General features: G+C 40.2%; 1 protein-coding gene across 4 annotated transcripts in view; it reads left to right on the plus strand.

Moving 5' to 3' along the window:
- The first annotated feature begins 3,225 nt into the window (after positions 1 to 3,225).
- The window catches only part of LOC122843942 (trafficking kinesin-binding protein 1-like), a 65,037-nt gene continuing 55,808 nt past the window's right edge, over positions 3,226 to 12,454 (plus strand). For 2 of the 4 annotated variants that reach the window (XM_044139094.1, XM_044139095.1), the window contains exons 1-12: positions 3,226 to 3,358; positions 4,545 to 4,739; positions 8,533 to 8,609; positions 9,584 to 9,700; positions 9,786 to 9,886; positions 10,299 to 10,404; positions 10,487 to 10,565; positions 10,661 to 10,791; positions 10,879 to 10,953; positions 11,036 to 11,173; positions 11,244 to 11,320; positions 12,178 to 12,426. In XM_044139094.1, coding sequence (XP_043995029.1) covers positions 8,535 to 8,609; positions 9,584 to 9,700; positions 9,786 to 9,886; positions 10,299 to 10,404; positions 10,487 to 10,565; positions 10,661 to 10,791; positions 10,879 to 10,953; positions 11,036 to 11,173; positions 11,244 to 11,320; positions 12,178 to 12,426 — 1,148 coding nt within the window. In that variant the 5' untranslated portion in view covers positions 3,226 to 3,358; positions 4,545 to 4,739; positions 8,533 to 8,534. Of the gene's footprint in view, positions 3,359 to 4,544; positions 4,740 to 8,532; positions 8,610 to 9,583; positions 9,701 to 9,785; positions 9,887 to 10,298; positions 10,405 to 10,486; positions 10,566 to 10,660; positions 10,792 to 10,878; positions 10,954 to 11,035; positions 11,174 to 11,243; positions 11,321 to 12,177; positions 12,427 to 12,454 lie in introns of those variants that run through there. The other 2 variants (XM_044139092.1, XM_044139093.1) reach the window with 1 other exon arrangement.

Below are 12,454 nucleotides of genomic sequence, written 5' to 3' on the forward strand. Positions count from 1 at the left end.
CAACTGTGAGCCCTGACTTATTTGCTGGTACTAACCACACCGACTGCAGAGGCAGCTTTAACTACACGAGTCGTGTCACACTGTCATTTCTACCGACAACTTAATATAGGTTATTTTGATAATAAATCCTGGTCTGGGTTGTTTTAACACCAACAGGGTTTGAAAAAAAAGAGCCAATGTCAGCAAGCTAGCAGAGCCGGTCCTAAACATAAAACGGTTTGGGGGTCTGTACTAACCAATCACAACAGCTAAGCTAATATTAGCTTTGTGGCATCCATACTCAAATATTTATGCATCATACGTCTTACATCGCCGTTGTTTTAGCTTATAACTTAAAAAAGTAATATCAGCTTGTTGTAATAAATGTCTTCATTGATTGAAATGTTATGCTGGTTTGTTTTTAAGAAGTTTGTCTACTTCTTAAATGATTGTACATTATAGAAAGTGGGAACATGCTAGTTGGGGTTTTCATGCTTTTGGCTAGCAAAGGGTAGGCTGTAAAGAATCCATAACCTGAAATGTTACATAAATAATATTTAGGTTAAAATAAAGCATTGTAATTATAAATTAAAATTATTACATAAAAAAAAACCCAAAGAGAAATGATTCTGGATAGGTAATTATACAACACTGGATATTGTCTGTCTTTACTGAGATGCAAGAACAAAGCTAGCAATAGCTGGCTAATGTTTTCTGAAGACAAACATAGTCCCTAGGAAGTCTAGAAATATGCTGAACTTTAATAAATGTAATAAAATGTATTAAATTTCATAAAATGTATACTCAGTATTTAACACTTTGTAGAGTAAACAGTGCATAAAGTTTGAGCAGTTCTTTGGTTGAACTGTTGTGTTGAACATGTCCAGCATAAGCTTGTCCTCGCTACTTAGCAAATGAAAGGCCTGGGCTACAGCTGACTGTACAGAAAGGGTTGAGTAAAGTCTAGCCAGGTCAATATTGTCTCTTTAACCAAAATAAGCAGAATGTTTGACCCAATTTTTGCCCCAAGCAACGTAAACCCAGCTGTTTTTTGTGTGTAGCCATTTTTTCACCAAGACGACATGATGAATATCCCAAATTAATTAAGCTAAACATTGTAAATTTTGTTTTAATGAGGGGCTTCATGCCACCTTGATTTCTAAAACTTATGGGTTGTCAGTTTCTATACCACAGGTTCAACTGGAGGGCTAATGTCATTGTTTGTGTTTTGTATTTTATTAGCAAGCATTGCTTTCGGGACTCAGTTTTGCACTTGCATGGCGTGGGCTTATTTTTCCCACCCCCAACAAATTTCATCAAATATAGGAATGTAATTTTGAAAACACAACAGAGATGTTAAGTTTAGTCTACAGAGTGCTGCATGAGGAAAGCTGTACCTAAAACAGAGCTAGTCTGTCTGTTGTGGAAGCATTACAAAACACATGAACTCAACCTTTGTTTCTATTATTCCAGTGCACAGAAAAACCCCTCCCACGCTCGACGAGGTGTGCCAAAACCCACACACGTAGACAGATGCTTAAATTAGCCTCTGGTTTTGAAGCCTGCGCGCTTGATGTTTGATCTGTCACAGCAGTGATGTCACGATTTCAGCCTGCTGTGTGTTCACTCCTGCTGCCACACGGTGATTCCTGCAGAACTCAGTCGGAGCTGCAAGGTCACTGAAACTGATACCGCTGTGGATGTGTGAGGCTTTCTGGGGTGGCTGCAAGGTCAGAGGTCGCTTCATTGCTATTTAAAATCCTTTAAATGTTTCCTAGACTAATTTTCTGCAGCTGCACAGATTTAGTACACTGAAGAACCTTGCAGCTCCCTTCATCCAATAATTGGCACATTTAGAGACTCAAATCTTTGACCAGTTCTTTGTAACCTAGCTCAAGCTCAGTCGGATCGGACGGAGCATATTAGCGGAAATCACTTTTCAGGTTCTGCCACTGATTCTCCATTGGATTTAGGTCATGATCATCCTTTGATCTCAAATACTGCATTGCATGTTTGGTCAGACATCTAGCCTCGTTACCTTTCTGTTGCTTCTTCCCACAGTATGATGCATCTACCACCGTGTTTCACCAAAGAAATGGTGTACAGAGGTTGCTCTGCAGTTTCAGTTTTCGGTCTTGTTTTTGGTTGCGTTTCATTTTTGTATATTTAAAATCTCTTCTAGTTTTCAAAAAAAAATCTGTTTTTGGTCTCATCTGATCAGTGTGTAAGCTTATGTTGACACAGCATGTCTTGATGCTCAGTCCCATTTTTTCCTCACTTTTTTGCGAGAAAGAGTTGTTTATGGATCAATTTCAAATCGTCACAAGATTATAACATCACGAAGGAAGCTAATAAAAAGAAAGCAACTAATAGCAACAGCTATTGTGGAGCATCGACTTGTCTGTTTGGGTGTGCAGTCGGAGCTAAGAGTGGTGGGACTGTGATGCGATGTGCTTCAGTGACACAGATGTCTTTCATGAGTTCATAATTGTAATTTTAATACAGCAAACAGAAAACAATCGAATATAAATCCAAATTAGTACCACATATGGAAGTGGCACAGAGTTTGGAATTGGGCTGTTAAGACTGAGGTGAAAAGGTCGGATACAGATCGCACATGGACAAAGCAAGCAGATTTGGGTTGCATTTTTCTGTTGTATTAAAGTAGCTCACTTGCCAGGCATGTGAACAACATGTCTAATTTTTGTGTTCCATTACACAAATAGATTAATAAAGTATTTTTGAATTTTTTATTTTTTTTTGTTGAAATTTGAATAAAAATTCAGTTAAATGCTTTGGAGGCGTGTGGTTATAACATGACAACATGTGGGAAAGTCCACAGGGTATGAATATTTTTTCAAGGTGTTGGTTCTCCAGAACTCCCTCTGGCCGCCATGTTTGTTTCCCAACCGTTAAAAATCGATGTCTGCAGAGAGTTATTGATGCGTCAGGCTGGCAGGAGCCCTACTGCCGACTCAGCAGACTTCTTTAAATTAAAGACTCTGTCAAGTGAAAACAATGATGACTGTGGACTTTTGAGTTACATTAAGTAACTCTCTTGGCCTCTCTGCTTGTGCTCGTCCCTGGCAGAAATCTTCCCCTCTCGCCACCCTTGTCTCCGGCCTCTGTGGTGGAGCAGCTGACCCCGTGGGGCTCCGGCTCCAGTGGCTCATGGCCCCTGCTCCTCCACAGCTCTGAGCCAAGCTGGCCTCCCCGGCAGCCGCGTCGCTGACCCCGGCCCCAGACCTGGATCCCGATCCGGACCCGGAGCCCGACCAGCGTCTCGCTCACGAAGAGCAGTATGTGAGCGTGGGCGAGTGCAGCCCGCTTGACGCCGGCCCCGCGCCTCCTTCCTGCAGGGACGCTGAAACCATCACAGGTGAATTTAGTGAGGCTGACACAAGGTGAAAATGGGCTGTTTAAAGATTATCAAGTTAGCGGTAGAAGTGTCCCGATACAACTTTTCACTTTCAACGTGATACCGATATTATGTATTGGCCGATACAATATTAACTGGATACTGTAATGGTTTTAATCTGTTTTTTTATGTATTGAACATAATCAATCAATCAATCAAACTTTATTTGTATAGCACATTTCAGCAGCAAGGCATTTCAAAGTGCTTTACATCAAATCAAACACAAAAATACAATGCAACATAGAATCAACAATAAAAACACATCAAGTCAGATTCTGTCAATAAATTTGCAACTGATCACGTTTCAAATATGTTTCTAAACAAGTAGGTTTTTAGTTGAGATTTAAAGGAAGTCAGTGTTTCAGCTGTTTTACAGTTTTCTGGAAGTAATAAACATATTATTCTAAGCTCTGAAATTATATTCAAAAATTCATTCATTAATTTCCCTTTGGGATTAATAAAATATTTCTGAATTTGAAAGTTTAGAATTACACCAGAGAATTGAGCTGGGATATTAGGTTTGCTGCATTGTAGTGTTTCCAGTTGTGTTAGAGCTTATGTTTTACCATTTTGATATAAGTTGGTATGCGTTAAAAGTTTGTGATAACATGATACGGATTCTATCCCGTCACTAATAAGCCTGTCAAAATAAGTAATTAATCAACTGATCATTTGATTGGATGATAAGTTAAAATGAGCTCAGTAATTTCCATTAATATTTCTTTGAAAGGTAATTGTGTTGACAGAGACGTCATGATAGCTTTTATGAATGGATTTGATTGTAAGTGATTTTGATTTCTGTTTTATTTATTGTTTTTGGTTGCGTTTCATTTTTGTATATTTAAAATCTCTTCTAGTTCTATTGTGAAGTTCATTGGATTCTGAGAGAGCGAACTTGGCATTGTTATGCTATTATCAACATATTACTTCAAAATGGTCTCAAAACAGAAATATTAGTGTATCGCAATAATTCTTGGGACAATATATTAGTTATCGTGGCATGTTATATTGTTGTATCATAAGAGATTTACTGATTGTTTGACTTACTGAAAACATTCAGTTCTGTAATGATGGCTTTTATTTATTTATGATGAGAAAAAGAAATCCAAAGCAATCTGCGACGGTTTGTGATTTTGGTTTTGCTCAGATGTCTGCAACAGCACCGACCTGCCAGAGTTCGAGATCATCAGCCTCCTGGAGGAGCAGCTGCCGGTCTACCGGCTGCGGGCCGACACCGTCTACGGCTACGACAACGATGACTGGCTCCACACGCCCCTGGTGGCGCCGGACGCCAGGCTCGACCTGACCACCGAGCAGATCGAAGAGACACTCAAGTACTTCTGTAAGTCCCACTGAACGTGTGCCGTTGTCTTGCTGCGTGGACGCAGCTTTACAGAGCTGGGCTGATGACACAACATCCTTGAACGGAGGAAATGATATAAATAGTAGAACTGGGCGTAGAGCGTCTGTCAGACTTGTGCAAAATTAAAATTTTTTAACTCAAGACAAAGCCCTTTTTTCTGGCAGCTCACAGTAAAGATGACAACGATTGTACTTGCAGCGCTTCATTGACATTAGTTGATGCATTGGCTAAACAGATGCTAAAGAAAAGACAGCTAAACAAGAGGCTGTCTTATTGTATCGTTTATCATTTATCATGATAAATTACTTTACTTTTGATAAATTTCTTTGGATCTTTCCAGATCACATTAAAGTCCAACTAGTGTTCTTTAAAAAGTCCCAAAACTTGTTGTCAGGATTGATAATTTTACTATTTTCTGCCCTGTTTGTTCAATGAAAGCATCAATAAATATCCACAAATTCAGAAATACAGGTACAGGTGCAGTTTAGTAATAAAAATCATGATGTGACTCGTGTCCTAGAGAAGTGTAGTACAAATGGGAATGTTTTTCAAGAGCAGTATTTGTGTTTGTGGGGCTGTTATTGCTGTGGCACCCAGTCACAGCCATACAGTCACCTAACAAATATGTAAGAAATATTTCTTATTGTCACTTTTGTCATTGTAACTGATATTTTATTATGTTTTTTTTTAGACTTTAAAATAAACGCTTTACAGTTTCTTCTATGGGATGTAAAAAAAACAACAACCCCTGTTTCCAATACAACCGAAAGAAAATGACTGCAAATCATTTTAGTGTCATTCTGTAGTGGAGATTCAAATTTAATTACATAAAAAGAAAACTTTTACAGCTTTATGTTTACTGCAGATTGCAGATCTGTACCAACACCAGCATCATGCAATGACCAACTCTATCTACAGTCTTATTAAATGTGCCACTTCATTTAAACTGAAGAAGAAAAACATCTAGAAAACAAACAAAAATAATGCTGAAATATATTTAAACAAATACGCAAGTTTTTGTAAAAATTCTTATGTTGAAGTAACACCACTAAAAAACTGGATCTCTGTTTTACAGAGCATCTCTGACTTCTAACAGGGAATGTTTCCAGGAACAATCTTTATGTTTAACGGAATGTAAAACAGACAGTAATGTGCCACAGATTTCCAATATGTAGTGGTATCTGTTTCCAGCAGCTGCCTGAGGGCTTGAACCAATTCAATATGACCACTTCATCAAGAGAGATTAATCCTGACACATTCTGAGAATATTTAATGCCCTATAATTATTAGCATTTGTTTTCCTTCATGGAAAAGAAACCAAGTTTTGAAATCTGAAGTGTGCATGTAGCTGCTCCTCTGCCTCTAGCTGTCATGTTTGAAGTTACTAAATACTTAAATGCGGAGGAAAAAAAAAAAATGCAGTTGAGCAGATTACTTTAATAAAATAAGATGAATTTGCAGGGGAAACCGCAGGTAGTGAACAGAAGAAATCACCAAAAATAAAAAACGGGGAGTTAAATACTGAAGGAGGGAGACGAATAATAAGCACAGAGAGAGCTGAAGTAAAGTAAGAAGTAAGGCAACGTTCACACAGCAGGCAAATGTGACCCAAATCCCTTTTTTTTTTACCGTATTTGACTTGTATCCGAGTTTTCACGAGTCTGAACGGCCTAATTCCTAATTCACCTTCCAAAAAATCCAGTTTTTGCCTCTTCTGTTTGTGGGAGTAAATTGAATATGCATCTGGGCGTCTGCAGTCATGACGTTGAATTTTATCCGACATTTATGTTGCTGATGTGAGACGCCTCCTAATTCTTCACCGGAAAAGCCAAATGGTGAATCCGAACTTAAACAATGGCTGATAATTATGATTATGAAAGAAGCGCATCACATTATAATCCCACCACTCTGAGCTCTGAGTACACATCCAAACCTCTCTGTAGAAGTCAATGCTCTACTAAAGGCCACTGCCTTTAGTTGTACTTTCTTTTTATTAGCTTCCTTTGTCTTGTAACCTTGTGACAAAATGTCGGCTCTCGTTGCTGAATAATTTTAAAATCCATCCATTAACATCTCCATCCTGTATTACTTCCAAAAACGTTGCGCTGCTGTGTGACATCTACACATTCTTCTTCTGCTCAAAGAAGTTGGGTTCAATTTATAGTACGAACGACCACGCAACAAAAAGAATCGGATTCCAGCAGAAAAAAATCAAATTGGAGCATTAAGGCATGTTGTATAACCTGACATCTAAAAACCAAGAGGGAAAATCCCTGACAGAAATCTAAGATAGACCAATTCAAACATACAAGAAACAAAACATAGAAATAAACTAAGAAGGAATTCACATACAGTATATGGCAACACCTTGACAACTACAATGAAGACAGAGAAAGGAACTGACTATGACGATAACTATACAGCATAAACAAAACAACAAGAGAATGAGCAAAACACCAACACCTGTAGATCCACTTTCCTGTCTGACTACTTTCAAACAAAGGCCACTGGACCCAATAAAACCTTTAAAAAAAATCATCTAAACACCACAGCGCCGCCTAACTCTGTGTGACCCCAGTAGACTGTATTCTGCCATCTCCGCCTCCCTCACGTTCGCTCCCACGCATGTGGGCGGAGGTTAATCGGGTTTCTGAAACCACCGCCGCTCCCCAGCACTGGCTCTGAGAGAGACGTAGAAAGTGAATGGGATTTGGACCCTCAGTTGTCACGGCACCATCGATCACCGCGAAACAAATGGAAGACTTGGATAGCAAGAACCGGCTGGAGGGACTAGCTAGGGATGAACATGACATGAAGGGCTGGTACTGTAAGGAGGAAAAGGAAGGTAAAGTGTATTTTTATAATAACATTCCTAGTTTTGTGTGTGAATTTTACTTGCAAGAGTTTGTGGATCTTATGGTTTGTGACATCCAGATCCATTCAAAGTCTATTGTGACCCTTGGTTATCTTAAGGTCAGTGGCTCAATTAAGCAAAACTACTCATGGAATTAGGGGATATGGACTTGAAGTCTTATCACAATATTTTGCTGTACTGTTGTGATTGTGATAACAGTGCCGATAAAAAGTATTTCTTACGTATTTGTTTAGGTAATTGTATGGCTGTGACTGTGTGCCACAGTAATTATAGCCCCACAAAAACAAACACTGCTCTTGAAAAACCTTCCCATTTGTAGTGATCTTTTTTAGGACACGATAAATATAAATTCTTATTGTGAATGGAAATTTATATCGATAAATGATCAACGATACAATAAATACCCACACCTGTAAGGAATTCATTTAAAACCTTGTTTCCTATTTTTAATTTCTAAAAAACAAAACAAAAAAACCCATCTTTAATGAACTAGATTTAATACTGACAGTATTACAGAGGCTTACCATAATGCATTCAATATCTCTGTTCAGCATGTTATCGATCTCGGCTCTGGAGTCGATAAGATGAGTCGCCCCCAGGGCAGTGTGCACCATGGAAAACAGCTCCCTCCGCGTTAGCTTTGATTCCCGTCCATAAAACAGCTGATGGAGCTGCTGCAGCCTACAGATGACGCAGCAGTCACAGCCTTCGTGCGTTTGTGCGTTACGTAAAGCAGGCTGCGTATGAGCAACCTGTCATGTAGCCTGGTTTACTGTAGACGGTCAGAGGAGATGTTCCTGAAGTTTGCAGATTGTTTTATTTTCTTCCACATTTTTCCTGCTCGTTTTCATCCTGTTGCGTTTGTGGTTATTTTCACGCTGTTTTGTGTCTCCACAGTGATGTGCGCAGACAGAGTGGGCCAAATGACAAAGACCTACAATGATATTGATGCTGTCACACGTCTGTTGGAGGAGGTAATGCAGCAGATCTTTTTCTTCTTCTCGGTTGAGTCATAGTTGCACTGATAGTAAGGTATTAAAATAACTTTGTCTATCAAAAAGGGAGAGTACATTTCTGACAAAAAACTCTGAAATTCTTACATCGATCTAAAAAAAATGTTCTAGAAGGAAACTTGAACATTTCTGAGTTTCAGAAGTAGAAAATGTTTGACTTTTGAAACTCAGAAATTGCTCTGTTTTTCCTAAAAACAAAGAAACCTTAACTGATCTGGAAATTGTATCTAAGGATAAACCAGTTCTCTTCCCAATATCTGGGATGATTCCATTTTATTTTCCCATAATGCCACACAAATGTTGTGGAGTAAACTATCAGAACCTTCAAATCCTTGACATTATGAACTTGACTTTCCAAAATTGCTCAAAATCATCACAATCTTATCTGCATTATCGACATTTCCTAATTTGTTGGAAGAAAAAAAAAACTTTTCATAAACCTGAAAAGTTTATGAAGGAAAATATTTAGCCTGATATCATTTCAGACAGTGAGAAATACGTTTTTGTCTTTTCATTCTGTGAATTGACATATTTTATGGATCCATTGATATGAAAATCTGGGCCAATATCAATAACCGACATTAATATTTCCATTATGTTATGTATATTTCACTAGAAACACCTAGAAAAAAACTGACTTCCCCACTGCTTTTTTTCCTCAGTGAAACTCCCCATAATCCTTTGCTGCATCACTATTACTGTCACATGACCAAACAAATATAATACGACCAACCTCCTCTATTACTCTCCAGAAACAAACAGCAACAATATGGAAATAAATATTGATATCGGCCCAGTTTTTTTTTCCGGACCGATACCGATATGTTAAAAGATTACTAACATCGGCCGATACCCGATCTTAGCGCAGATATATTGTGTATCTCTTATATACTTAATGACTTAAACTACGAAATCATTTGCCCTCCATCTAACAGAAAGAGAGAGACCTGGAACTGGCTGCAAAGATCGGCCAGTCTCTCCTCAAGAAGAACCGAACTCTGACTGAACAAAATGACTACCTGGAGGAGCAAGTGGGGCAGATCACTGAGGAGGTTCTGTGTTAACAACACACTCTGGTCTTTATCAGCTGTAATGGGGTTGAGCCAAGTGGTCTGAAGAACATTTCCCCTCCTCCAGGTGGCCCAGCTTCACCATGAGCTCAACCTGAAGGACGAGCTGCTTCAGTTTTACACCAGCGCAGCGGAGGAGTGTGAGGACGAGTCCACCGCTTCCCCCACGTCAGCATCAACGATTTGCTTTCCCTTTTTAACTGTAGTAGTAATTTAGACCCTATTTATTGTACAGATGAATGACTGGGAACGAAGGATGATAGAGGAGGGATGAGTGGGATGTGGAAGATTTCTAAAGGGGAACAAATGTAAAGAGAAGAACTGAAAACGATGAAAAGGGTCTTTAGGGGATGAGTGGGATGAAGAAGGGTTGTAAAAAGGGTTGAATGAAGGTTGGAATGAAGGATGACAGAAGGAGGGATGAGTGTGATAAAGAAAAGTAGAATGCAGACAATGAATCAAGTTTTCAGGAGGATGAGTGGGAAAAGAAGCGTTTTAAAGAGGTAAAAGTAGAAAGAGAAGGAGAAACGAGGGATATTGCCTATGAAATAATCAGTCTACTTGTTTCTTTCTCCAAAAGAGGCAAGAAGAGTAGAGCAGAAACAGCGTCAGGAGTCTTTCTTAGTGACACTCTCCAGAGGAAACTCAAAGAGCTGGAAGAGGAGAACTTGTCACTCCGCTCAGAGGTGCAGCATACGGCCCACTAATTGCACAACGTACATGCAACATATGCTACTAAACTTTTCTCTGGTCACTGATTCTGCGCAGGCCAGCCATCTTAAGTCAGAGACGGAAACATATGAAGAAAAGGAGCAGCAGCTTGTCAGTGACTGTGTGAAAGAGCTCCGTAAGTTTTGTGTCTCCTCCCCGTAACACTTTCAGGTTGCTGCCGCTCTGCAACTCTGTGCATATATCTTTATCTCTAACAACGTATCCTACCAGGGCTGTCCAGTCTGCAGATCTCTGCTATCGCCGAGGAGTTGGCTCGGAAAACCGAGGATGCCTCCCGTCAGCAGGAGGAGATCACGCACCTCCTCTCTCAGATAGTAGATCTCCAAAAGAAGGCTAAATCTGTGAGCAGACGCTTTTCAAATTTAAAACTACTTTTCTAAATATTGTACTCCTGCGGAGCCAAGTCAAACCTGTAACTGTTCGTGCAGTTGGCTGTTGAAAATGAGGAGCTATCTCAACACCTAGTGGCAGCAAAGGACGCTCAGAGGCAGCTTACAGCCGAGGTAACCTTCAGGTTTTTGCAGTCATAATTTTGTTATGGTAGAGAGCTTGCAAAAATTGATTGTGAGATCTGCAACGCAACAGCTGCAGGAGCTGCAGGAGAAATACTCAGAGTGCATTGAGATGCTGCATGAAGCCCAGGAGGAGCTTAAGAACCTGAGGAACAGGAACTACCCTGCAGGAACTCCCCGACGCTACCACCCACTGGGACTCTACCCGATGGTGAGGGTGATCGTCTGCAGGCTGGCGGATGACAGGAGAATCTGTAGCTTAAAGAGTCTCCGTCTTTCAGGATTCTCTGGCGGCGGAGATCGAAGGAACGATGAGGAAGGAGTTGAGTCTGGACGATCCTGAGTGTGAAGAGCAGAAGTACGTATGATTTGGCCACTCCCCACTATGATCTCTCTGCCCTCTGCTGGTAGCGATCAGGCCCAGTAACTTGGTGTGGCGATTGACTCAAACCTGAACATTCAGAGACGTATAAAGACAGTTACAAAGTTGGCCTTCTATCGCCTTATGAACATTTCTAGGCTTAAAATACCAATGCCCCTGCAATATCTAGAGAAACTCATCCAATGTGTTTATCTTTAGTTTACTGCAATAGTGCCTTCATGAGTCTTGCTAAAAAAATAAATTAGACAGCTGATCCAGAATGCCACTGCTTGTGTTCTCACTAAAATCAGGAAGATGGAGCACATCACCAAGTTCTAAAGTCCTTACACTGACTCCTTGGAGCTCAGACATTAGACTTTAAAATATTTCTTTTTGTTTATGAATTACTGAACGACTCAGCGCCAAAATATTTAGATGTTGTTGTTGTTGTACCAACCTCCAAGAGTACTCAGGTCTTCTGGATCTGATCTGCTCTGCATCCCTAGAGCCAAACATAGAGAAGCAGCATTCAGCTTCTATATACCACAAACTTCCAGATAACTGCAAAGATGCCAAAACACTGAGTTCCTTAAAAATACCTTCTTGCTTTGAGTTGCCTTTGATTCCTAGTAACTGGAACGTTGATCAATATATTTGATGTGTATTTGCTTGATGATTTTGATGATGACATTATGTTCATTGCTTGTTTCATAATTGCTTACTGTTTTATATTTCTATGTGGTAAAGCACTTTGAACCTCATTGCTGCTGAAATGTTCTATACAAACAAACTTGACATGCTTATGTTGTCATGTGAAGGCTTCCGTATACACAGCCAGACTCTTGTGTGTGCAGGATCCACCGGAAGCGAGTGTTTGAGACGGTGAAGAGTGTGAACCAAACCGTTCGCCAGCGCTCGCTCACTCCGACCAACTCCAACATCCCAGGCTCCAACCAATCACTGTCCACTCGGACGTCGCCCCAGTCCAGCGGCCTCTCCACACCTCACTCCGCCATGTTTGGCGGGGACATCGTCGGCGACGGTGTCGCCTATGACAACCGGACCCAGACCATTCTCATGGAGACAGCATCCAATCAGGACAAGTGGGTGGTAGCCAGAAGACGTTGAGGC

This window comes from Gambusia affinis, linkage group LG14, assembly GCF_019740435.1.
Source record: "Gambusia affinis linkage group LG14, SWU_Gaff_1.0, whole genome shotgun sequence".
Classification (NCBI taxonomy): Eukaryota; Metazoa; Chordata; class Actinopteri; order Cyprinodontiformes; family Poeciliidae; genus Gambusia; species Gambusia affinis.